Below are 25,260 nucleotides of genomic sequence, written 5' to 3' on the forward strand. Positions count from 1 at the left end.
AAAATCTGTTTTATATTTTTCCAAATTCCGTGTTTTCCACTTTAATTTTTTAAATTCCGTTTTTTAAGAAATATTCATCTTTTTTTTTTTTTTAAATATATTAGTTTTTAACTCCTGTGAGGAAACAAAATAAATACTAATGAATAAAAAAACAAACAATAATAATTAATAAAAAAAAAAAAAAAAAAAAAAAAAAAAGTAAGACAATTAAAAGGTAGATATAAGTTGTAGTGACATGGATTATTCTGACTGCTCCTTTTTAATTATTTTTATGTAAAGATGTATGAGCATTAATGTCACCATATTTCCGTCATTACGTTGCTCCAACTGACTTTTATTTTTTAAACCAGAAGTTCCCACCAAAACTGTTGTACTTGAGGTAGCTTGCTGACTGTGAATGTGTACCTACGGGGCACGGACGAAAGGCTGGAATAAAAAGAACTAAACGACAGCACGGACTGAGTTATTCTAGTTAGCCAGGCACAACAGTTCAACGTTCAAACAACGTGCGGCTGATTTGACCAGGCAAACGCAAAAAATACGGACGGAGCTTTACAGGCACAGCAAAGCTAAACAGGCACTGGTGGCTCTGTATTTAAGAGTCAGTGATGATTGGCGTTGTTTTAGACAGTGTTTGTGGTGATTTAGGCGGAGTTTAATGCAACCAGGACAGGAGGGGGGAGGGCGGTGCACCTAATAAGCGGTCCCCAGAAACATTTCTCCATAAAAAAACGATCATGCCGATTCTGTCCATTTCCGCGTTTGACTGTTTTCATTGGTCGATTCCGTGATTCCATCTGCGATTCCGTTAACGCGGATTTTATAGGGCCCTAAAAATGGCACTGGCAAGCTATGTTTTCTCCTCCTGGCAACTTTACCAGACTGAATTTCATCTATCATAGGCTGTATCATTTAATAGAGGTTGCAAATTAGATTCACTACAGGTACCCTTTAATATAATTCTATTAGTAAAAATCGAAGTGAAACGGCTTAAATCCTTGGAGGATGTCCTTACCTGTGTGGAGGACTTTTTGTCCTGCAGGTTGGGTCTGACACTTCGAAAGCCTTTGACAGTGAGAGATGAGCTACTGGTATCTCCGTTCTTAAGGCCGTCTGTTACGCTGTGTGAGCGCCAAGAATCTGGAAATGCAATGAATATTTTACTAAATTACTCTGGGAGGCACGTACTGCAGCTCATGTCTCCTGGTTGGAGCGGAATGCTTCGGAGCTTTCATTTAGCAGGAACTTACCCAAGTCTGAAGAGTGAGAAGCACTCCCTGCAGAATAAGAAGAGGAATAGATTTTGGATTAAATCCTAATGAAAGTAGATGCTGTAATGGCAACAGTGATAATGGCACACAGAGTAAGGAAGAATAAGTGGATCAAAAATATATATTTTGAACTATGATTTTAGTGTAAAAAGTTGAAAGGTGTAATCCATAATCAAGAAGAAATATATTACTGGAACGGCTTTGCTCAACACTAAACATTAAAAATAGAGAAATACAGTTTACTTTATATCCAAATAACTTAATTATTTTACTGATCTATGTACTGTAATTACGCTTTTTATGTTATTTTAACCAGTTTGAAAGAATAGTCACAAATTTAAACAGATTAGTTCCAGCTTCAAAATTTCATTTTATTCATGGGTTTTAATTGAAAAAGCCAAAAGCACAGTTTGTTTTTGTGATTTTAATAAAAATGTGTAAATGTCTCCATCTGTGTCTTCCCAACAATTACAAATCCCCATTTAAATTTGAAACATTTGGCAAAAAAAAGAGGAAATTAAGGAAAAGCTAAGTACAATATATTGAGATTCAAGATATATCGTTTTCTATTTTGGTGATGTAGAGATTTACAATATCCTCTATATCAATACATTTACATTTTATAGCTTATTTTGTATTAAAATTCTAACTTACAGGAGTTGATGCTTTAGCAGCTTCTCAGAACAGCATGAAAAGCACAGTTAGATGGATTAATGAGTGCGTCCTAACCCAGACCTTCCCCTAAACAAGCCACACTACAGAACTCACTCACATGTGATGTCCCTTACAAAAGAAAAAGTCAAAAACAGCACAAATTGTGCATCCGTTTGTTAATAAATGGGCCCGTGTGGCATTTTTCATCAGCGGATTTAACCTAGAATTGTATTTCTGGTCAGACTTTATTGAGTTAAAAATATCTAGATTTATATCGTATATTGCCATTCTGAGAAAAAAATATTTAGCTGACATGCATTTTCGTACATATTGCCCAGCCCTAGCAGCAACCCCGGTGTACTTTTAATAGCAAACCTAATGCATAATTTAATTTCATAAACCCACAAAAAGGTAATTAAAACCATTGACAAAAGGTAGATCAAAGAAAACATACAGAGAAGGTGCGGGTGTATTCACTCTGGAAAAGGGTGGGGCAACATTGCCAACAAACCGGCCATTACTACCACCACAGTAGTAAGGACTGGTTTAGGAAACAAAAGCAGCTCAATGCAAAGAAAAGATGAAACGAAAGCAAATCAAAAAATAAACCAATAGAAAGAGAAGTAGCAAACTTCACCCTGCAGTCTCAACGTTCCAAATTAGAAAATCAAATCAAGCAAAATCGTTTTAAGTTCTACAATGTCCACCAAGTTCAAAATGCTAAACAGATTATTATTATTATTATTATTAACAGCAAGCTGGTAAGACTTACCTTGTTGTTTCACTAATACTCTAGCTCTGCCATTAATGAATGGCTGGTACTTTTGACAATATGGTTGTTTTTCACAAATGTGTGTAGAATTGTGAGTTTGTGAGAGTTAGTACCTGTGGCTAGATTTGGGGAGCTCTTAACCCTCTTCATAGGAGAGAGAATGAGAGACATGGCCACACTCTTACGAGCACATCCGCCGCAATCTGAGAAACGATGGCCGAGGCAGCAGGTGATGATAGAAGCAGAAGTAAAAAAAATCTCACATGCACATGCATTGTCACAAAAGCACAAATGCAACCAGCAGGAGAAAAATCACACAAAATAGGCGAAAGCGCATGCATTCAAAAAAGCTTGATTATTGCGGCAGCAGATCAGTTTGTAGCTGGAAGAAAAATGAGTGCTTCAAAAATCCCAAACATTAAAATGATTCCTAAGTCATTTAGATTCAGAATTACAACCAACCCATCTTCAGTTTTTTGACATTATTACTCATTTTGATGTTTTCTTTTAAACCTTGTAAAAGTCACCCCACAGACCGTAATGCTATTATTTTTGAGAGTCGTTCTTACACTGGGTTGTTTTGAGTTTTGCTCTCCCCACAAGTTTATACCCTCCCTTTCTGACCATAAACACTTTATTTAAGTTCTCAGGAAATAATTTATTTCTGGCGTTGAAAACTACTTGCACTGTTTTAAATTTGATACGATCCATACATTTTAATGCTGTTGACTTTAAGAACAGTTGATTGGTGTGGTCTCTGTAACCCACTTTATGTACAATCCTTATTGCTTTTTTTTGTAATATACATAATGTCTGTAAGGTGGTTTTGTAGGTGTTCCCCCACACCTCAACACAATATAGCAGGTATGGCAGTACAACAGTTGGCTCCACCCAACACTCAGTTCTTGCTAATCTAGAGCCAATGTGTCCTACGTGGGCTTTCCAGCAAAGTTTGTGGTCCAATATAACTCCAAAAAAATTGTATTCTTATACCCTCTCAATATCTACATTATTAATTATCATTTTCACATCTCTGCTTGTATTATGGTTACCAAATAACATGAATTTTGTTTTGTCCAAATTCAGAGAGAGTTTGTTCACTTTGTAATTGTCATGAAAATTCGTAATTGGGGAACCATTTTACAGTTCTATGTACAGTTCTACATATATATGTAGTTAACAACTATTCAAATATGTTTAAAATCCAGTTTCCCCACATTTTACCATTTAAAAATAAATAAATTGAGGGGTATAATGTCACAAAAAAGGCTCAGACATCCACACCAAAAATATTAAAACCTATACTTTCATTGATTAGGAAGCCTAATAAGGTAACCAATAGAAAGGAAATAAATTAGATATTTTTTTTTGTGTATTTTACAGCTGATTTAGGACCCAATATCATAAGAGATGCTAACAAAAAAGGTAACAGAACATGAAGGTTAATAACTATGTTATTTATTTCAGGCTCAGTAATTGTGATTATTGTAATTGAGAACGTATTTGTAACTGACTTTCTGAGGATAGAAAATAATTGTAATTTAATTGTAATTGGAAAAAATGCTGGTCACTGTAATCAGATTTGAATTGTAATCCAACATGGGTAACTGAAAATGTAATTGACCCCAACCCTGATAACAACACACAAGAAATATGTGTACAATTGTGAGTTTGATTTCTGTTGGTTATCCAACCATGTTATTCAAATCTAGCCCTGCATTGAACCTGCACCCTTCCCATTGTGTTCCCTGATACAGGAAGCTGGAATAAGCTCCAGCAACCCCACACTCTGCACTCAATAGCCACGTGAAAAAATTATAATAAAGAAGATAAAGTAAATTATTGATTTAATCCATAATAGGAAAAGGTTGTCTTTGTCATCTTTTTATTTAGAAAAAAAAGGCAAACATTGATGAATTACTCATCACTGGATATGAGAAACACACTCTTCAGATTGGTTGCCAAGTTCATGACAAACCTATTTCCAGGCGAATACATTACTGTGGCTAAATGTAACAGGCCTACGCAGCTTAATAAACCCACTCACAATACAACTGGCTTAAAATGGATCATTACCATAGTAGTGAAACAGGGTCAACATTAGAGCAGGGTTTCATTACAATAACAGTTCATTAGTTACAAGGCGAGCTGAAAGGATGAATATCATATATACAGTATATTTCTAACAGCTGTGTTGTATGCCTACCTGTATTCATGGTGAAGAGCACTTCTTACAGATCTGCTGTAGGTGGAAACACTTTTCTGAAAAATAAAAAGTCCTCGGAATTACGACTTGGGCTTTAAAACGTGGCATAAACCAGAGTCATTTTCACACACTTTAAACTAACTATAACAAAGCAAAAAATAAACTGAAATATTATAGATGTACAAGTAAAATGTTTCACTCAATAGACCAGAGAACCAAAGAATTTAGCATGCACAAACCTTAATGATGATTAAAAAAAAAAAATTTAAAGTAAACAAGATTGGTTCTCATTATAACTCACAACATTTTCCTAAATGTTCTAAATCTAAAAACTTAGATGTTTACATAAAAAAATATTATCACATCAGAATATAAAAAAACAAACTATCTTAAACGGTTTCTAAGAAAAGCGGTCCCCTTTGAAGTTACCTCGAACAGAGTAAAAAAAAAGGCAAAAGGGCAATAACTCCGGAAAAAATATTTGCGCACTTCTCATTTTCAAACTCCATCAAGGTATTGATACCCTGAAGTAGGGATGTAAAGATTCATCGTGAGGCAGTTCAAAATTGATTCAAAGATGTTACGGTTCACATTGATACTGTCTATTTAGAATTTGAAATTCAGGACGTACCACCGTGTTTCAAATCAGAAGTGTGGAAGCATTTTGGCTTCCCCAAGACAAAATGAAAGAAGTAAGAAAGAAAGAACATAATGAAATCCAAGGTAAGAGAGGCACAGAGAGGAAAGGGAGAAACAAGTGAGAGAGAATGAAAGCCATAGTTGTTTATTTATATTATTTCTTTGATATGGGATTTGTTTTAAAGTCCAATTGTTAAAGCACAAAACACATTTTCAGTTGCACTTTTACATTGCATAGTTTACTGTAGAGCCAGAATTTAAATAAATAGGCTTCTTCTTCATTTGTACTATTTATTTATTTATTTCATTCAGGATTTATTTTTAACTAAATTGCATTGTTTTGCATGGTGTTATCAAGGGATTCTTCTGACAATGAAAGATAAAAAAATAGTACAGTATTTTCAAAGAGAAAAAAAATGGATATTTTTCAGTCATCATTTGTCTACAGTCTCATTTTGTAAGAAATCCATATTGTGAACCCAGTATCGTGAATCAAATCGTATCGGGAGTTGAGTGAATCGTTACATCCCTACTCTGAAGCCACACACCTAATTTGGTTATCCTATCTTAAATGGTTTCTGAGAAAAGCTGTCCCCTTTAACTCCGACGGACGGATGGAGCTCAAACCTATATCCCCCCTCCACACTTTATGGCGGGGGATAATAAATATTTACTGAGACCACTCTGACTGCTGCTACTACAACCAAAAAGTGCACGTTTAGCATACTGAAAATATACAGTTGGTCAAAATACAACACTACGATAAAGAAATACTTTTATTTTGGAGGTGATAATAGGCATGTTATGAGAGAGGGAGAGATTTATTTTTGGTAACAGATATACAGCCAGGAATGTTCTTAAGCTTTTAAGATTTGTGTAATCAGCCCTGTGAAAGTTGGAATGAATACAATGAAGTAAAGCCCCAACGGTCCACAAAGAAACTTTCCTAATTTGTTCTATTTCCGAGTTAAAATGCTGCACAACTGAACACAGCCAAATTTCACATCCAGTCATTCATGTTATTATTTTCCAGTCCTTTGATTATGATTATTGGCATATAACTACAAGAGTTGAGCCTGTGGTCAGCTACTTTCACAGTAATTGTGACTTTTGATGACATTTGTTATGGATCTCCATTTTCAAATCGAGTAAATGAAGCATCCTGTCGAGAATATTGTTCATCCTGAGCTAACACTAAATGATGAATGGAAATGCCAGGAGGCAGTATATACATGTGTCTGTTCAGAGAGAGGGTTAAGAACAAACATTTGGTTTGTTTCCGTGCACGTGAAGACAAGTGGCCCAATGCTTTAGGCCAGTGCTTCTCAACCCACGACCCCCAAAATAAAGGTTCCAGAGACTGGGGACCCCCAGTGTACCTGAAAGTGGTTGAACACAGACAGGACCATCTATAAGGGGGAATAAAGCGGAGACCTTTTTTCCATCCATAAAGTCAGCAAAATAATGGTCCCTTGTTCTATGAATCTGTGATAACATCATTTATCTATCTGAATAATATCCACTGTTATCCAGGAAGTTTCAGATTATTTGGGGAAAAAAAATTAAAAAAAATTTGATTTGGGCCATAGTATATAGTCATCCCAAAGATGTAAATCCTTGCTTTAATCAGAAATAATATAGGTTAAAAGTTACCAAAAATGGTGGAAAAGATAGTAAAATGGCATTTTAAAACCCACAGAAAAAAATTAGAGTGGCCAAAAACTGACAGAAAAAGTGGTAAAAAAAAGTTTAAAGTGTCAAAATTGGAACAATTAGCTTAAACTGAAAATCTATGGGCATGACAATTTGTGAATATGGTTACATTGGGAAAAATAAGCATGAAATATGGTGAAAAAAGGTTAAAAGTGACAACAATGTATTAACATGTGACATGAGATGGGGGAAAGTGGTGGAACGGGTTTATAGGTGCCGAAAATGTCTTGAAAGTGGAAAAAATGTGTAGAAAAGTCATTGAAATTTGATAGAGAAGTGGCAGAAATTGGAGTAATGTAGCAAAAATGCATTAAGATAAGCTCAAATATGGCAGGAAAAAGTTATAAAAATAGGTTAAAATATGGCAAATTTGGTGTAGTTGCCAAAAAAGGGTAAGTGCCTCGCAACCACAAATGAGGTCCCAACCCCAAGGTTGAGAAACCCAGCTTTAGGAAACATAATCTTCCCTATCACAGACCTCACTGCACATGTATAGCAAGTGGACTAAATGTAAAGGCATGGGCATTTACCAGTATATAAATATAATGTAAAGATAGGCACCCTGGATTCAGAAATATGTACAATATTTGCAAACCCATACAGGTCTTTTGTTTATTAATACTAATCCTCATAAATGGTAACTCATAATTTACTTACCATTAACAAATAATTAATTAACAGGTTTTTTTTTGTTTTTTTTTTCCAATGTGCTAAGAAGTGATGCAAATCTAAAAATGGTTACAGGATAACAATTCAACACATTTTTTGCAATCTTCTCCTTCAGCAATAATAATAATAATAATAATAATAATAATAATAATAATAATAATAATAATAATAATAAGAATAAAAAAAAAATCTAATATCCATCAGAAATCAAAACCATTTCAAAACTGTGCATCCTTTGCATGTCAAGTCCATGACAGGTCCTGAAAAATGTCTGATATCTTGGAACTGAGACCTTGGCACATCAATGAGACATGAATAACCAATGGGGCTTTGTTTACATAAGCGTATCCCTGAGCGATGCCCACCTCCTCTCAGTGTAGGCCTTTACTTGGAACAGTTGAAGAGAGTTGGATGATTGATATGAAGGACGCACACATCAAAAGCCCGAGGCAAAGCACTGAGTGTTGTATTGCTGCGTGAATGCATGCTTGTGTGTGTCATCGTGGGATATAGTAGTCCTGACTGAAAATACAGGTGACATGCTATATTGGCTGCAGTTGAGATCATACAAGTCTGGTATGCAACTAACTGGGACATACAGATGGTTATGATATCCATGTGGTATTGGAAGATGCTGATGTGAAGGCTTTGGATTACGCTGCAGAAACTGTTGAATTGATTAACACCAAAATACTAAAACTGTACAACTGTGTGCATGTCATGAAAGATTTCCATTCCATTCCATAGCTTTGATTAAAACCTTCTGAGTCCACCAGTAGAATGTATTTGTCATGGCCGGTAATGCTTGAAGTTGGAGCATTTATTGCCATCACAGCATTTTTATGCAAATTTGTTCCCAAAAATGTAAGAAAATGTTGATAAGGATCAAAAGTATATTCGCTAAAATGCCTCCTACAATTAAGTGGGGTGACCCTGGCTCAGTGGCCCACTCAGAGTGGGTTGTCCAAAAACCAAAGAGTTGGGGGTTTGAATCTCGCTCTATCCGAGTCATTGTCATTGTGTCCTTGAGCAACGTACTTTACCCACATTGCATCGTACAAATTGGTATGAATTGTGCATGAATGTTGGTGGCGATCAGAGGGACCGTTAGTGTTGAGTGACAGGTGTGAATTAATCATTTCTGTAGTTATTATGTAGTTTCTGTAACGCACTTTGAGTCTCCTTGAAAAAAGCGCTATATTAATCCAAGCCATTATTACCGTATTAAAGCAGAACTAAGTAACTTTTTCACCTTAACAAATCCTTCTCGTAGTGCCTGTGAGGGTAATACAAGTGTTTATGGGGTGATTGGGGGGGTCTTTCATCCCCCCTGCTGTTTCTGGCCAGAAAACCGCGCTTGCAACTTTCCTGCCTCCGGACCAGTACCAGAGTCGCAGCGACTGTAGCGACTACAGTCACTTCAATCGCCTGTGATGAGTCGCTTGAACACAGTGGTGCTTTTTGGTCACTTCATCGCTCTAGTGACATCATTACCAGTTAACAATTGTGTGTGTGTGTGTGTGTGTGTGTGTGTGCGCGCAGCAGGGTGACTGGGGAGACAACTGGCTGATCACGTCCCTTATCATAAACAGCACCGCTTTTACGGTATAAATGATCAACTTACGGAGTTACAAAAGGATGAGTTCACTCAGAATGTAGGCTTATTCAAGAAGGTAATCAGCTCAGTTACGTCCATGTACTGTATTAATCTTCAATTAAATTCCCTTATCTCATGTTACATAAGTGTAGACTCCTTTAAGAAGTCTGAACTGTCCATCTAATACAGAAATAATATTATTTATTATAATAAGTGGATAATCACATTTGAATATATCAATATTATGTATACATTTTTATTTTTATATTGTAAATACCAGTAGTAAAATTTAAAATAGAAGGTTATAACGACATTTTAACTTTGTTAAAGTTAAATGTTGATATATTTGAAGTTAGTTAGTGAGTCCTGAAAGATCTTCATAGAATTCTTAACTGTTATAATAATAATAGTTAAAAAAAAAACAAAAACAAAAACAAACACACATTACTGAGTATGTTTTTGTAGTGTGTTTATATAGGCACTACAGGGGGTACTTGAGAGAGAGAGAGAGAGAGAGAGAGAGAGAGAGAGAGTCAATCTAGGTCCAACAACCGGCGTGCGATGACTGGAAAGGATAAACCTATAGAAATAAGTCTTTTCAGGATACACTAAATCAGTGTTCTACAACCTTGGGGTCGAGAGCCCATGTGGGGTCACCTGGAGTTTAAATGGGGTTGCCTGAAATTTCAGAAAAATCTAAATAGATTTAAAACAATACACAATCCTAAACAACTGTATTTCTATACTTTCACTTTGTGAATCTTGGTCAACTAACGTGACGTGAAAAAAAATATCTGAGCTCAAACATGATCGAAAACTAATTCTAAAAAAAATGTTTTTGGGATCGGCAGAAATTCTTGGTATCAAAATTGGGATTCAAAAAAAAGGGTGGGAACCACTGCACTAAATAGTGTTTCTTTGTACTTATTTACAAAATGAGACTCTTTAAAGGGGACATATGCTAAATCCACTTTTTTAGCCCTTAAATGCATTTTGATGTATATTTAGATTGTTTAGAAGCACAGAAATATTCAAATTAATCTCTTCAGGTGCTCCGTTGATATCTTTATATTCTGTTTTGGTCATATTTTTCAATCTGTTTCGATTTTTCGATTCTCTATTACGTTTTTTGAACAATAACGTCAGCGGAACTGCCAAATTAGGACATCAACTCCAGGCCCAACACGAGCAATCCGCCATTTTTTTTTCTCGCTTTTATTTTGTAGTCCAAGCTCCAGGATGCAGAAGTTACTAGAGGATAAGTCAAAATGTTCGGTTGTTGGATGTAGTAACCCACACGCTTCATTACACCGTCTCCCAGCATCAGAACCTTTTCAAAGTGCCTGGTTGAGTTTTATTTTTCACGGAAATGTACCCACATCTGTGGGTAAGGTCATTTTTGTGCGAGCAAAGCACTTCAAGGATGACTGCTTCAGCAACCTCCGCCAGTATAAAGAAGGATTTGCCGAAAGACTTTGTCTGATTGAGGGTTCAATTCCTTCTATCTTTAGAGACGACGAACAGAGCACTTTGGTAAGCTGTAAATAACGCTAAAAAGTGTGATGATAAGACGTCCCTGTCATTGTTTTGTTAGCATTAGCAGTTGCACCGTCTTCATATGTTGGCGCTGTGTGCTCGTTTTAGATCCTTGATGATATGGCCTACGTGATTTAATTTAAGTCTAAAGTTTTCTTTAGTCATTTCATTTTGCCGTTTTTGTCTCCGAAAAGACTGTATTAAAATGCATTTCATGACGTTAGCTTGGCGCTAGCGTTAGCTCGGTGCTTGTGTTAGCTCACTTGTTAGGGTTCTGCAGGTTCATCATCTTCATTTTCATCTCGCTCCGCTGGGTCCGACTCTGGCTCAAACATGTAAGGCTGGATGGACAAGTCTTCTGTTGTTGACAATGTGTAAATAACGTATGAATGAACTTTTTCTGCGCCACTACATAGCCATATCTCTTCTATCAAACTACAAAAATGGCCGAGCAGGGTGGAGTTGAACCTGGAGAGGGGGCGGGGTATGAAGTGTCTCATTTGCATTTAAAGAGACCGCACCAAAACGAGTTGCTCTTAGAAGCACATCAGAAAAGTGGTAGAAAAGGGGTCTGGGGAGCTATAATAATGAGAAATTCAGACCCAAGCATTGCAGTTCCGCTTAACTGTATGATTTATATGTAAAAAGGAAGGATTTAAAACCATGATATGTCCCCTTTAAGATGTGTGTTATCACTCATTCATACGCTCTATAGTTGTTTTTAAATCGTTTCTAAGCAAAATGTTGTAGTCGGACAAAGGGGGTACTTGGATTCAGAAATAAGAAAACAGGGGTACTTGAGTAAAAATAGTTTGAGAACCAATGGTCTAATGCATTTTGTCCTCTGAAAAAAAAGTCCAAATAAATAGCTCATTACTGTAGTGAGATTTTTCCCACATACAGTATGTCAAACACAGCTGCTTCTGCTATTAAGTAAGAAATATCATTACTGGTGGGCTTACATGAGGCTATGCACCATGGGATACTTTCTGTACCCCAAGACCTAATCCTCACCCTCATACAGAACAACCTCATAAATCTGTCTGCGAGATACATACACGCATGAATACAAATCCCACACCCACACATGTGCACACTCAGGGGTAAATCATGGGTCTGGCGTCGCAGGCTGTCGGCATCCAAGTGATAGTCAGATTATAAACAGCATCATGTTTCCTGTGGACAGATCAGCGGCGACACAGCAGCTGTGGCTATGGTGTAATGTTATGGCTGGACATAGAAAGAGAAAGCTGCATGCTTTGGACCAGAGAGGTACTTTGCTCGTTTGGCCAGACTTTTGCAAAACGTTAAGGCCAAACGGTCTTAAATGCATACTCATACAAATTGTATGTATGTTTTTAATTAAAGCCAATAAATGAATACAAGTCTAAATAATGAACTTGATGATGAGTCCTTGGGTAATAAATCAGTAATTAAAAAATAAAGACAGAGGTCTTTGATTACAACAAGTTTATAATTACTGTGTACAATTTTTCTAGACAACACATACACAATACAGTGATTTAAGCTGCACAACAGCACAAGATTCAACATAAAGCCTTTTATGCTTCATTAGTCAATGGAGTGACACATTGGCACAAACGAGCTGTGCTCCTTAACCTACATGGTACATTCTGATGTGTTCATTTAATAACTACTTTTAAGTCTGAATACTTAAGGTAATCTTATACATTTAAAGGTGAATTTATTATGAAGGAATATAAAAATACCTTCTACACCTTAGAGCAGAGATGGGCAACTTTTATTAGAGCGGGGCCCAAAAAATGTGATTGTCTGATCCAAGGGCCACATTTAGAATAATGACCAATTTGAGCATTAATACAGTAAAGAACAAAGGGTTTTGTCTTTGTAGTCTTTTTGTGTGGGTTCCCTTGGTGTTTTTAGAGTGATTTTTAATTAATTTTGTGTATTTTCTTGTCAATATGGCAACTTTTTGTTGCCTTTTTCGAGTCACTATGTGTGCCCATATGTGCTATGTCCTTGAATTTTGTTGTAATTGTCTTGTGTTTTTTTGGCGCTTCTGTGTGCTGAGGAGTTTTTTTCCTAATCCCACACTGTGCCCCTCGCTAAAGGAGCATAGTTTGGGACCTGCCTTTTTTCCCCCTCTTCTTACTGCCTGTTTTCCACTTCTCATCTAAGACATATTGGGCACCGCCCTTGTGGCGACCCACAGTTTGTCCTGCTCCTGTCCTCCCATGTTGTGTGTGATTGTCTTTTTACGTTTCTTGGACAGGATGTAACTGAAATGCAAATTTTCCGTTGTGGGACGAATAAAGGTTATCTTATCTTTTGTTATATTTTTGCGTTATTATGATTGTTTTTTATTATCATTTTGTGCAATTTCATTGGCCTTTAGTGTTATTTAAGTCCTTTTGTATATGTTATTGGTTTTGTAGTGGTTTTGTGTTTAAGTGGTTGTTTAGTGTGTCTTTGTTGTCATTTTGTGTATTTTTGTTGACATTTTGTGCATTTTCTGTGTTTATTATTCATATAACTTCCAACTTCATGAATTACAATTACAAATTAGACATTTGCCTATAACTGCCTTTATTCCCATTAAACCACTGCCGCTTATACTCCTTAGACTTAGAGGGAAGGATGTTGTGAAGAAGTGGCTAAAAGATCATGTGTGATATATACCAACTGTTATAACCACAAACAGCAAAGCTATGAACTATTCCAAAAGCTTGAGAGACCCACATCACATCAGAACTCAATATGAGTCACTCTGGCACTCATTAACATCCACATTTTATCATACATTTTAGTCCTCCCACAGCTAAAATCACAGCTACTTTCAATCCCTTTGAGCTCCCTCCATCTGAGGTTTCTCTGCATAATAATAGAAGCACAAGTCTCTATAAAGTGAGACCAAAGTGAAATCCATCTTGGTCAGTGAGTCCCACCCACTCCATGATGTGCTGGTCAGTCACAGAAGCACCTTCAGCACCAGGCTGATCCAACCACGGTGCTCCACAGAGTGCCATCGGAAATCATTGCTGCCTGTGACGATCAGACTGTATAATTCATCACTGTAATCTCACAGCTTGATTGTTGTAAATATCTAAATCATATTTGTATTATTTTTGTAAACATCTGTATCATATTGGTATATATTTGTATTATTATATATATTATTAGTAGTATTATCTATTGTACTTTATTTTCAACAGTCTTTTACTTAATTATACACTTATTTATTGTTTATTCTTTCTTTCGTCTTTAATGTTTTTTTTTCTTTTCTTTTTATTTTTTTCTGTGGCTGTAACAAAATCAATTTCCCCTGATATTAATAAAGGAATTCTGATTCTGATTCTGAAATACAGGTTCTTCAGCCACATTTTCTTCAAAGTCCTTGTTTGCAAATAACTTTAAGAAAAACTACAACACATTTGACAATCCCAATAATAAGTATTTAATTTGCACCTTAATCAACATAAAAGTATGATATCTTCCTATAGCCATAAAAAACAGCCTCAAAAAGCGCAAAAGGTAGATGAATAGTGTGTATTATCAATGATAAATATTGGGAGGAATTGTTTTTATGGTTTAATAAAAAGCACTTTGACAACTAAATGTTAATAGTATCGGCATGCAGCTCGATAAACAGATAAGGTGGCCACAACAAGTCTTATTTAAACTAATCTAAAATATCCCAGTGCAACACCCTTATAAAAAGCCTACTTTGAATAATTCACTCTAATTTACAGTTGATACAAACATTGGCTTTTCAAAATAAAATGCATTGCCGTTTGCGTAGAGCAGCAGGAGAAAGTGAACAGCCTCCAGAGACAAACAGACTGGCCTCATGGGTCTTGACCCCAGAATGGTCAGTGTGGCTGAGACATACTCAGAGGATGTTGACAGATTAAGGCTCCTTAGCAAAGCTATTTAAAGACTCAAAAGACCAAGAAGTCATCAGACAGACGTGCTCCTTTCAGCCCTTTCAATATAGATGGGGTTATCAGAGGTCAAAAGCTCAATAATGTTAGAGAAATGCATGAAGAAGAAATGTCACAAACCAATAACATAGATAACAGTTTGAAGTCCAAAGACAAAAATTATGTGCGATATTACAGTAGAGTATCAGAATGACAATAATAGCCCTTTAAATGTCCCCCCTGAGACACCACATAACTGCCTGACTAAAGCTGAGCCATGCGCTCCAAAAATGGGCAGGTTTGGAACAGCTTCTTAGCCTAATTACTAAGCTGGAGCCAAGATATTTTAATTATGTAATATTGAGGTAATATTTGATTTGAGTGGTGCTGCTGGACTACAGTGAGAACAACATTAAAGGCCTGGGAGACAACACAGCTAGGGACTGGAACAACAACAAAGCATTCAAGTAAGACATGAGCACAATAGTAAATTATTAAAAAAAAGTACATGCATTTAATATTTCATGATTGGAACATAGAACAGCTAATCACAAACTTTTTTTATTGCTGTGAAGTGGGAAAAACGTTTTCTTTAAAAAAAAATTCTGTGTTAGGAATGGGGGGGGGGGATTCTTCCTATTGTTTGTTTAACATGAGGTTGAATGATGATGGTCTTTCTACTCTGTTACCTCTTTGTGGTAAAATGCACAACATGAAAGTGGGTCACAGCCATTACACACTGAGGTACAACTCAATGGTTCCTGTTGTAATACCTTATGTCCTTCATTGTCCTTTTAAAAAATGACATCAAAAAGTTGTTCTCGGGTTTCCATGGATACAATTGATGAAAAAGGAAAGTGGAAAGGAAAAGGAAAAATACTGAAAATCTTCAATCAAACTGAGATTTTTTTGCTTTATTAAACAAGTCACACTTATTATTTCAGTGGGTACAATTTTTTTCAGAAACAATATGTTAAAATGTATCGGGCCCGGACATACAGTGTTTTTTCCACGTGTGTCCGTAATGAAAATTTTGCCCATGTACATTAGAAATTTTAGATCTTGGCTGTCAAACTCATTTTAGTTCAGGGGCCAAATACAGACCAGTTCATCTCATGTGGGTCACAGCAGGATCTTTAATTAAAGTTCTTTAATTTTTGTGATTATTTCTTATTTAATTTGGGGACATTTTGTGGAATAATTTGAAGAAAAATTGCAGGATTTTGGAAAAAATAAGATATCTTTCAACAATTTGAGATAAAAAAAACCCCAAAACAACTGACTGCTATCATGTCATATACGCATAGGAAAACTGTGAGCCCTGAAAATATTGTGCAGTTTCAAGGAATTTGTGTATTTAGGGGGACTGAGATCTACTACTGAATTACTTGGTCATTTACACATTGGTTCATGTATTCCCGTTCATTTTTACTTACTCCTGCAGGCCACATAAGATGCTCTAAAGGGCCGTATTTTTCCCCCGGCCCTTGAGTTTGACAAATGCGATCTAGTTTAGTAAAGATCAGAATGCAACCACTCAAATGAGTAGACTAAAACATACTAATGCTCTAACACAGGAGTGTGAAACTCATTTTAGTTCAGGGGCCAAATATGGAGCAGTTTATTTTGAGTGGGCCGCAGATTTTAGGTGGAAAATATAGTAATATAATCATTATTGTGCTCTAGTTTGAACTTCCACCTATAAATGAATGATAAAATATGTACAGCACTGATAATATCAAAGCAACCAGTGACAGATATCAGCCCAATTTATTTGATTTTGTGACCCATTTTTAGGTAATTTGAGGAAATTTTGTGAATATTTTTCATTAAATTTGTAGATATCTAGTTTTTTTTTTAACCTTTATTTAACCAGCAAAGTCTCTTTGAGATTAATAATCTCCTTTTCAAGAGTCCTGGAAGCAATTAGGTGTAGGGTATTTGCTCAAGGTCCCACAGTGGATTTGAACCTGCAACCTTCCGGTTATAAGCCCACTTCTGTAACCCTAGTAGAAATATCTACAACTGTATTAGTTTGTAATTTACACAATGATTCATGGTTTTCTTGGATGCTCTAAAGGGCCAAATTTGGCCCCCAGGTCATGAGTTTGATATGTATGCTCTAGTCTAAAATATATACAATATATAACCAGAATAACACATACTTGTCTTACACTACTGCTTTGACAACACTGTTACTTGTTGTCAGACCGAGGTCATTTTACAGGGAACATTTTATCAGTGCAATGCAACAGTCCTGCCACCACGTCACATTACTGCCACTTATTAAGCATCCATTTCCAACAAAGTCTCCGTTATCAGCCTTGTTTGTTCAACCTTGCCACTCATTAGCCGACCCCCTCTAGCTGTAGAATGAATGGGTGAGGTCAACAAACTGACCCTGCGTGCCTACTGCAGGGCTTTCCATACTGAAAACAACAGAGCCGTGTGTTTTGCTGATTGCGTCATAAACGCTGCTAACGAGCAGAGCTACTGGCCTGTAAGCACAAACGCAATTATGTAACGTAGGGATGTGGGAGAGGGTGACTGGATTGGCTGTGACATTTGGTGGCTTTGTTACATTACAGTCCCTTTACAGAGCCCGATGTGGATTGAGAGCAGCTCATTATTGTTCACATTGAGAAAGAGGAATGTTTTATACTTGGGGGGAAAAAGGTAGAGTTGCAAGAACAACAAAGGTATAGAAATCTGTGGACACACATAGTGAATACAAAATATTTCAATAGAAAGCTTCTTCATTTCTAAATATTCTATACACCAATACTGCGATTGAGATTTAATATGCAATTATTTTTTCAAGGGCCTCTTGTCATGAATTTTTCAACGAACACAAGCAATAAATCAATCTGTTTCATAATAAACAATGTCAGATTTATTTAAACTTAAATATAAATTTTAAAGCACAGATTACAACTATATATATTTCTTTAACACTACAGAGTATGTACACCTCTTTGTGCATCCAACCTTCAAACACATACTCATTTGGCCATAATTGACAACTCTACTTAAGCTCCCACTATATGTATACATACTTTCGATGGGCACTTTACTAACAACCAAAAAAACTATACAAAAAATGCACAAAAAGACAACTGAAAGATAAAAAACAAAATACACGACTCCAAAAAACATACATTACAGAAAAATACAACAAAAATATAAAAATGACTCAAAATACACAAAACTAAATATTAATACAGAAAATACACAAAATGACAACAGAAATGCACAAAAATACACAAAATGACTTCAGAATCACACTACAATGGCAACAAAAAACTATAATTATACAAAAAATGCACAAAAACACAACAGAAATATATGCAAATACATATAATGACTCCAAAAAACATACATTATAGAAAAATACACCAAACAAAAAAATATAAAAGTGAGTAAAAAAAAACAAAAAACACATTTATCATGTTCATGTCCCATAGAATTAAACCAGGGAAATTGCACACGCTGTTTTATTTTGCACCCCCCTTTACAACATTACAGAGTACAGAGTATGTACACCACTTTGTACATCCAACCTTCAAACATATTCTCATTTGGCCTACTTAAGCACCCACATGAATGCATACTTCCGATGGGCACTGTACTAGTTAATCAAAATTCGATTACGATTTCGATTATTACACCCAACAATTACAAAAATAACATAATCTAGAAAAAACGATTATTTAAAAAATATTATTTATTTTTTTTTTTTTTTACATATATTTTATTCGCTAAATAAAACAAACCCACTACAAATAATAAAGCTTGGCACACACATGTTATTAATACTAAGTTTGAGTTGTTTAATCCACTCACATGCAAGCTTCTCTCTCCGCCCCGCCGCTCTCAAAGCCAAAGCTAGCCTGCAGGCTAACACGAGGAAAGTTGTTGCTAGATGTCTTGAAACATGGCAGTAGAAACGCAGCAAAAACGCTCCGTAAACAAGTGTCAAGTCATATTCTCTGATTTGGGAACACTTTGGGTTTGATGATGGAAACCTAGAACAAAGACACATCACGTGCAAGTGTTTTGTTTTGTGCAAAAGTGAACACACTTGATTTTAGTGTTTGAAGGATTTTATTTATGTTTAAAGAATATATTTTGTTTTTTATACAAAAAATAAAAAACTTTTTGGTTGACAAATAATCGTGATTTCAATTATGACTAAAATAATGGTGATTATTATTTTTTCTATAATCGAGCAGCCCTATTGAGTACTGAAGACTAGTACTTTTGCCACCTCTGCTAGTCAAGCTTTGTAAAAGGAAAGAACAGCATTTATATGAGGCAAACACAACAAGCTGACCCAGCCATTAGTTCCAAGCAGACGCTACGACTAATGAACACAGAGACGTGTCCGTGGGAAACTGAATGTCATGGCAATTTCAAAGCTGCAGCCTGAGCTTTTCCTGACTGGACATTTTGACAAAGTGCTACAGCCGGCCTCCATCGACGCCCTCAGCTTTCTCAAATGTTTGAGTGAAGGAGAAGCCCTTTTAAAATAAGACGTTTAAACAGTAAAACTGACAGCTGAAGACAAAGCCAGCCATTGATGTTTTATGCTCACCAACCAATGAGCGCAGGCAATAAAAGCAACAAAAGAATGAATATGTCATCTTAAAGTGACACAGAGGAGAACCAGTTTTATCAGCACTTCAACCACTGACAACATGGATTTGTGGAGAGCATCTAAATGCTGAGATTATAACTAAAGCCAGCAGACACCAATCTGTTCCTTTTAAATCATTCATCAGCTTTATACAGGGAAGCCAGGCTTTTTTCTGCCTTTAACCCCTGCAGAGGTGTTAGTTAGTATCTGCCTGATTATGCACAAACCAAGTCTTTGACTGGCTTAAAAAAAACTGTTAACAAGCAACATTTTTTTAGTTTTAGGGGCCAAAAATATGACAGCTGCGGCAATAAAGGATGTTTTATCTAAAATATGACAACAAAAAATTAAAGATATGTCCAACATTAACTTACAGTAAATACCACAGTGTGAATTATTTTACATAGTTTTTCAGTTTGACTTGAATATGTACCAAAATAAAACTAAAATGAACAATCATACAGTTCAGTTGTGAGCATCAATTAAAGAAAAAAATTAAAAACATTCAAAACAAGCACTGATTCTAGTTGTTTCATTAACTGCTGCTTGTGCCGTATGTCCTGTTGCCCCCAGTGCATTCCCACTTTAGCCCCACTTTAGCTCTGTCGCGCATTAACTCTTTTTTGCTGGTTTGTTTTGGTGTCTTATTCCTCCTGCTGCAGCAAATGTAATGGAATGTTTAGTGTATTTTGCCATGTGATAATCAACTAGCTTTACCTATTTCCAGGGTGCCTATTGTACATCTGGCCTAGGACTACAGAGGAAAACTAGCCTTTTGGCTAACTGAAATATTCAACAGTTGAGCTGTTATGTAAATATGCACTGTCCTGTAAAAAAAAAAAAAGAAATCAATAATAATAATAATATGATTTATAGTTCCAGCAAGATTCATTTTGTCTTCTTTTTGAATAGTAAGTTGACATTTTGTTTATTCAGTTATTCAGATGACAGTCAAAACATGTCAGGAGATAAAAATAACCTGAAAAATAAATGAAATCTTAACATATGATTTATATATGAGTAGGGGGGAGTTAAGATTAATTTATTCCATTACCAATATTATAATATTAAGCTTCTCTTTAGTAAACAATGGTTTTCTAAATTAACTCAAATGTGAACTAATGTACATTTTTAGTTATCATGCATATCTGAAGAAAATAAAATGTAAAAAAAAAATTTTAAAAAACATATAACAGTGGAGTGATCGACATCCTTTACTTCTTTTTCTTCAGCAGATTTGGCAGCAACTTCCAGTGCCGTTAGTACAGAGTCACTATTAAATTACCGTAACTGCAGTTAAAAATGACATTTATAAGCAGTTTTCGTGACACGAGAGGTGGCACAAAATCAAGCCTTGTATTTCTATATGCAGAAAAAAGCCTGAAAGTAATATCAGCTGCCTACGTCACTTACAAGGAAATAATCATCTGCTTATCGGACTAACAGTCAGACTTTTTTCTGTTCTGTTCCTGGCCTGACACCACCTGACTTGGATTCAGATATCGTGTCTGTGAAATGTCAAATAAATAAAAAAACAAATACAAAAATAATGGTTTGAAAACTAAAACCTTAAGGTTATTAAATCACTTAAATTGGATCAAAACAACAAACCAAAAGGAGAAAAAAACACTTTAGCGAGCAGGAGGGAACTTGAGTAAGCATGTTGAATTTATGTCCTTCTTGCTCACATTAGGTACAAAATCAATGCATGTTAGGTATTCTGCATACAGTATATTTATCTGTCATTTATTCATTGAGTTACGTACGTATGTAATGTAAGCCATTTAAATAATGACAGACACTGCTTAGGTTTGTAAGAAAATACAGCGAAGTGGGGTTTTTTAGGTCGTGCACTACAGCACTGAGGCACAACAGCTATCAGCAGTAGCTAAGATTACATTCCCCATACATAGACTGGATTCCACAGGTCCCAGCACTAAGTGTCGAGGATGAAGATAAGAGGAACTTGATTAGCAGAGGTGCTAAATTTACAGCCATTAGACAGTCACATGACCCTTTAACCTCCAAGCTAGTCTGAAACATTAGAAAAGCCCATCTGAGGTATGTAATTTACTCTGGCTACAAAGCATTTTGTCACACGTCCATCAGCAAAGTTTGGCTAAACAACTCCGAAGGGAACATCTATAATATATTTATTTTAAAGTACGGTATAAAAAATTTAATTATTGTTGAAAAGCTTTTTATCCTCCAGATAAATGTTTTGCTTTAGTTTTAATCTAAGTTACTTCCTTTTGGTTTAAATATGATTTTTGTTAGTGATCCTGTTTCAACCCCTGAGTAATATTTGTTAATAATGAAAGTTCAGAGAACTTCAACACAAAAGCAAATAATTGTTGCTCCCCAATTTAAATATAAAACAAATAAAACAAATAAAAACATTAATAATGTTGCCTAGAATGAAAAAGATTTTCTGCTAGAAAAAGTTTGTGTGCGTTTTGTGTTTAACAAAAAATAAATAAAAAAATATTATTCTACATCAATGAGATAAGTCAAATAAAATAAACAATATTGCAATTTTACGATTGGTTAATTCTGCACACAAACTGCATTTTAGTTAGGCCAATTTTTATTTATTTTTTTAATAGAAGAAATTTCTCTGTAATGACAAATGATAGTGGAATCCACCTCTCATTCTGTACCCAAGGGGTCAAGGTGACATTCCACAACACCTCAGAGACTGGACTAATGGAGGGATTTGAGCATAGCTTTGTTGGATGAGAAATGAGAAACCATGACAAGCAGCGTAGTAACAAGAGAAGGAAGGATGTAAAAGGTACAGAGAGGGAAACTGAGATTCTGGGGAAAAGGAGTTAATGGACAGAGGTAAAGAAAATTATGAAGAGAAGGGAGTTATTCTAATTCAAACTTGTATAATTCCAGGTTTTTTTTTCTATTTGAGAAAACGAATCCATTGTAAAATTTTAACGAAAAAATTAGCATCACATGTAAAAGTGTTCTCCCCATTAAAACTATAAACGCCATTTGCTGGTGCTATTTCAAAGCTTTTAGTGGTTAAAACGGCTGTTTATATTTGACACAATTCTTTCTGTCTTTCATCATCAAAGGCAAAAACTGAACACTTGGTCCATAATTGTGGCTTTGCAGAGGTGACAAGTAACCAAGTGCAAATACTTTGTTACTGTACTTAAGTTGTTTTTTCTGGTATCTGGTACTTTACTTGAGTATTTGTTTTTTTGGTGACTTTTTACTTTTACTCCTTACTTTTTTTTTTTCAAATATCTGTACTTTCTACTCCTTACATTTTAAAAATGAGCTCATTACTTTTAAGACCCTAGAAGATGACGTCACTATGTAAAAAGATGCAAACCAACAACCGTGAAGCTGGAGGAGCCATGTGCCAGTTTTTGAAAAAGGTTCAACTTAAAGCTGTTCTGGGTTTTATTGATCATTTGCACTTGTTGACACACTTTATTCACAAACGTAAAAAAACGCAAGATTTTGGTAGTTTGAGCTTTTTTTTTGTTAGGCAGGTCTAAGGTCCCTTAGTTTTATGGTTAACATTTAAAGTTTTTAAAAATGTTGAACTCAAAGCTGCTCTGGGTTTTATTAAGCATTTGCATTTTTTTTGTATTCATTATGTGCTAAATAATGAGTGCTAAATTCTCCAGGTGTTCCAATGTAACAGATTTAACTTGTTTCCTGTACCAGTATTCTACAAGTTCTTAAAAACAAAAAAAAAGATATGGAATTTGCTGGTTTAAAAACCCTGTCTTATTATTGAAGGGACATTTGTTTTACTTTTGACTTTTTTACTGAAGTATTTTTTTACTTTTACTCAAGTAAGGGAGCAACTTCAACACTTTTACCCAAGGAATTTTTTATTCAAGTATCTATACTTTTGCTTGAGTAATGAGGACTAGTACTTTTGCCACCTCTGTGGCTTTGGTGTGATAACACGTACTTGTGTTTCACTCTCAATAATTGAATCACAACAATATCTGTGGGTTCTTCAAATCAAATATTTTAAATTTATAGAAAAGTTCTGCATTTGATTTTTTGCAGGACGAAGAGAGATGAATCCAACCGCTGCTGACCAATCCGAGTTTGAACATAAAAACGGCCAACACAACAGTGAAATATAATCCCACATTATAGGTGTCTTTTGTGATCGATATCTGTAACAATACAGGTGTAACACCCCAAGAAACAGAAAAAAATGTCATACCTTCATAAAACCCAAAAAAACGGAGACCTGCCGAGAGTCAGGTGTGAGAGGGATGTCCGTCCAAGTTCTGGTTTCCCCTCCTTCTATTATTCTTCTCTGCGTCTAGCTCTGGTTACAGTTTATTCCTTAATGTCCGTCGGTTTAATGCCTGGGAAACAGAGGGACAACAGAATGAGGAGGAAGTTAAAGAGAGACAGCCAAAGAGAGGGAGTGACGTGTGAACGAGACTTCCCTGTTTGGGTGAAGCAGTGATCAGATACGGCTATTTTCAGACTCCGGCATGCTCGTCTATGAGACTGGAAAGTTACCCCCCCAGTCTAAACGGGTGGGGTGGGGGGTAAGTGACAGGACCGACCATCTCTATTTTACCACATGCACACATGTTTGCATGTGTGCATTCCTCACTGTATAAGTGCAAACATAACCCTCCCACGCACACGGGGCGATGCAGACTATCAAACAGTGTAGAAATGCAAACGCGATCGGCGTAGTAAGCGAGAAGAGAGCATCAGGCGGTGGGTGCATCTTTGACGACTTAGCAAAAGGATGGTAATGAGAAAGTCAGGGAGGACTCCGACATCCATCTCTGCTGCATGGTTTGAATGTCACACAGTGCCAGTATCATCTGTGTGCATCTATGCCTGCTCTGTGCCTGTTCTCACACATGACATTTTCTTTCACTTTATGTTGATGACGCTTTAACTGCCCGTCAAGACGACTCGATTGGAAGCAACACACACACACACACACATAGAAGTATTGTGGAAATTAATAATATCATTGCAATGGAATCTATATGTAGATGTATATTTGGAAATGACCACACACACACACACACACACACACATAAAAAAGGCAAACACGCACACACACATGCACACAAAAGCTGAATATACACAGCAGAGAGGTCAGGCACAAGCACCTCTAGACCTCAGACTCCCTGCTATTCTCAGAATGATGATGTAACTACTGCTATTAGCATCTCAAACTTAGAGCCTGGTCACCTAAAACCAGCCAGGCAGCTACTGTGCAATATGCTTTTTATGTATAGACTACCATCCACCACCTTACATTTATTTATTTCATTCATTTGTAATCACTGATTAACGGTATTAACTCTAATTACGACATAGGAATTAAGGCTGCACAATCAATCGAATTTTAATCGTGATCACGAACCTTAACGTGTCTGTGAAACTCTGTCCGTTTCTCGTGTAGCGCTGCTGCGCTCTGTGAAAACATGATCAGCTTTAATCAGTTTCATCTGCTCAGAGTTTAAACAACATCTCATCAGAGCTACAGAAGATCTGTGGATAAAGTTGTTCTGTTGTTGTGGACGAGACCATCATCGATGCCAGGGATTGCAGAGTCTGAAACTTTGTAGTTTAATAATAACGAGTGATACTGTAAAATATTCTGGCCCCTCGTGGTGAAATAACTGATGCATCCATGCGTCCA

The 25,260-nt window shown here is 36.0% G+C and overlaps 1 protein-coding gene across 14 annotated transcripts in view; it reads right to left on the bottom strand.

The window, feature by feature from the left end:
• The window catches only part of sorbs2a (sorbin and SH3 domain containing 2a), a 108,607-nt gene that overhangs the window by 42,889 nt on the left and 40,458 nt on the right, over positions 1–25,260 (bottom strand). For 12 of the 14 annotated variants that reach the window (XM_028472695.1, XM_028473244.1, XM_028473160.1 and 9 more), the window contains 5 exons: positions 23,803–23,950; positions 4,904–4,959; positions 2,811–2,900; positions 1,251–1,277; positions 1,016–1,140 (listed from right to left, as the gene is read on the bottom strand). In XM_028472695.1, coding sequence (XP_028328496.1) covers positions 1,016–1,140; positions 1,251–1,277; positions 2,811–2,900; positions 4,904–4,913 — 252 coding nt within the window. In that variant the 5' untranslated portion in view covers positions 4,914–4,959; positions 23,803–23,950. The remainder of the gene's footprint in view (positions 1–1,015; positions 1,141–1,250; positions 1,278–2,810; positions 2,901–4,903; positions 4,960–23,802; positions 23,951–25,260) is intronic. The other 2 variants (XM_028472933.1, XM_028473079.1) reach the window with 2 other exon arrangements.

The sequence above is a fragment of the Gouania willdenowi genome, chromosome 1 (assembly GCF_900634775.1).
Source record: "Gouania willdenowi chromosome 1, fGouWil2.1, whole genome shotgun sequence".
Classification (NCBI taxonomy): Eukaryota; Metazoa; Chordata; class Actinopteri; order Blenniiformes; family Gobiesocidae; genus Gouania; species Gouania willdenowi.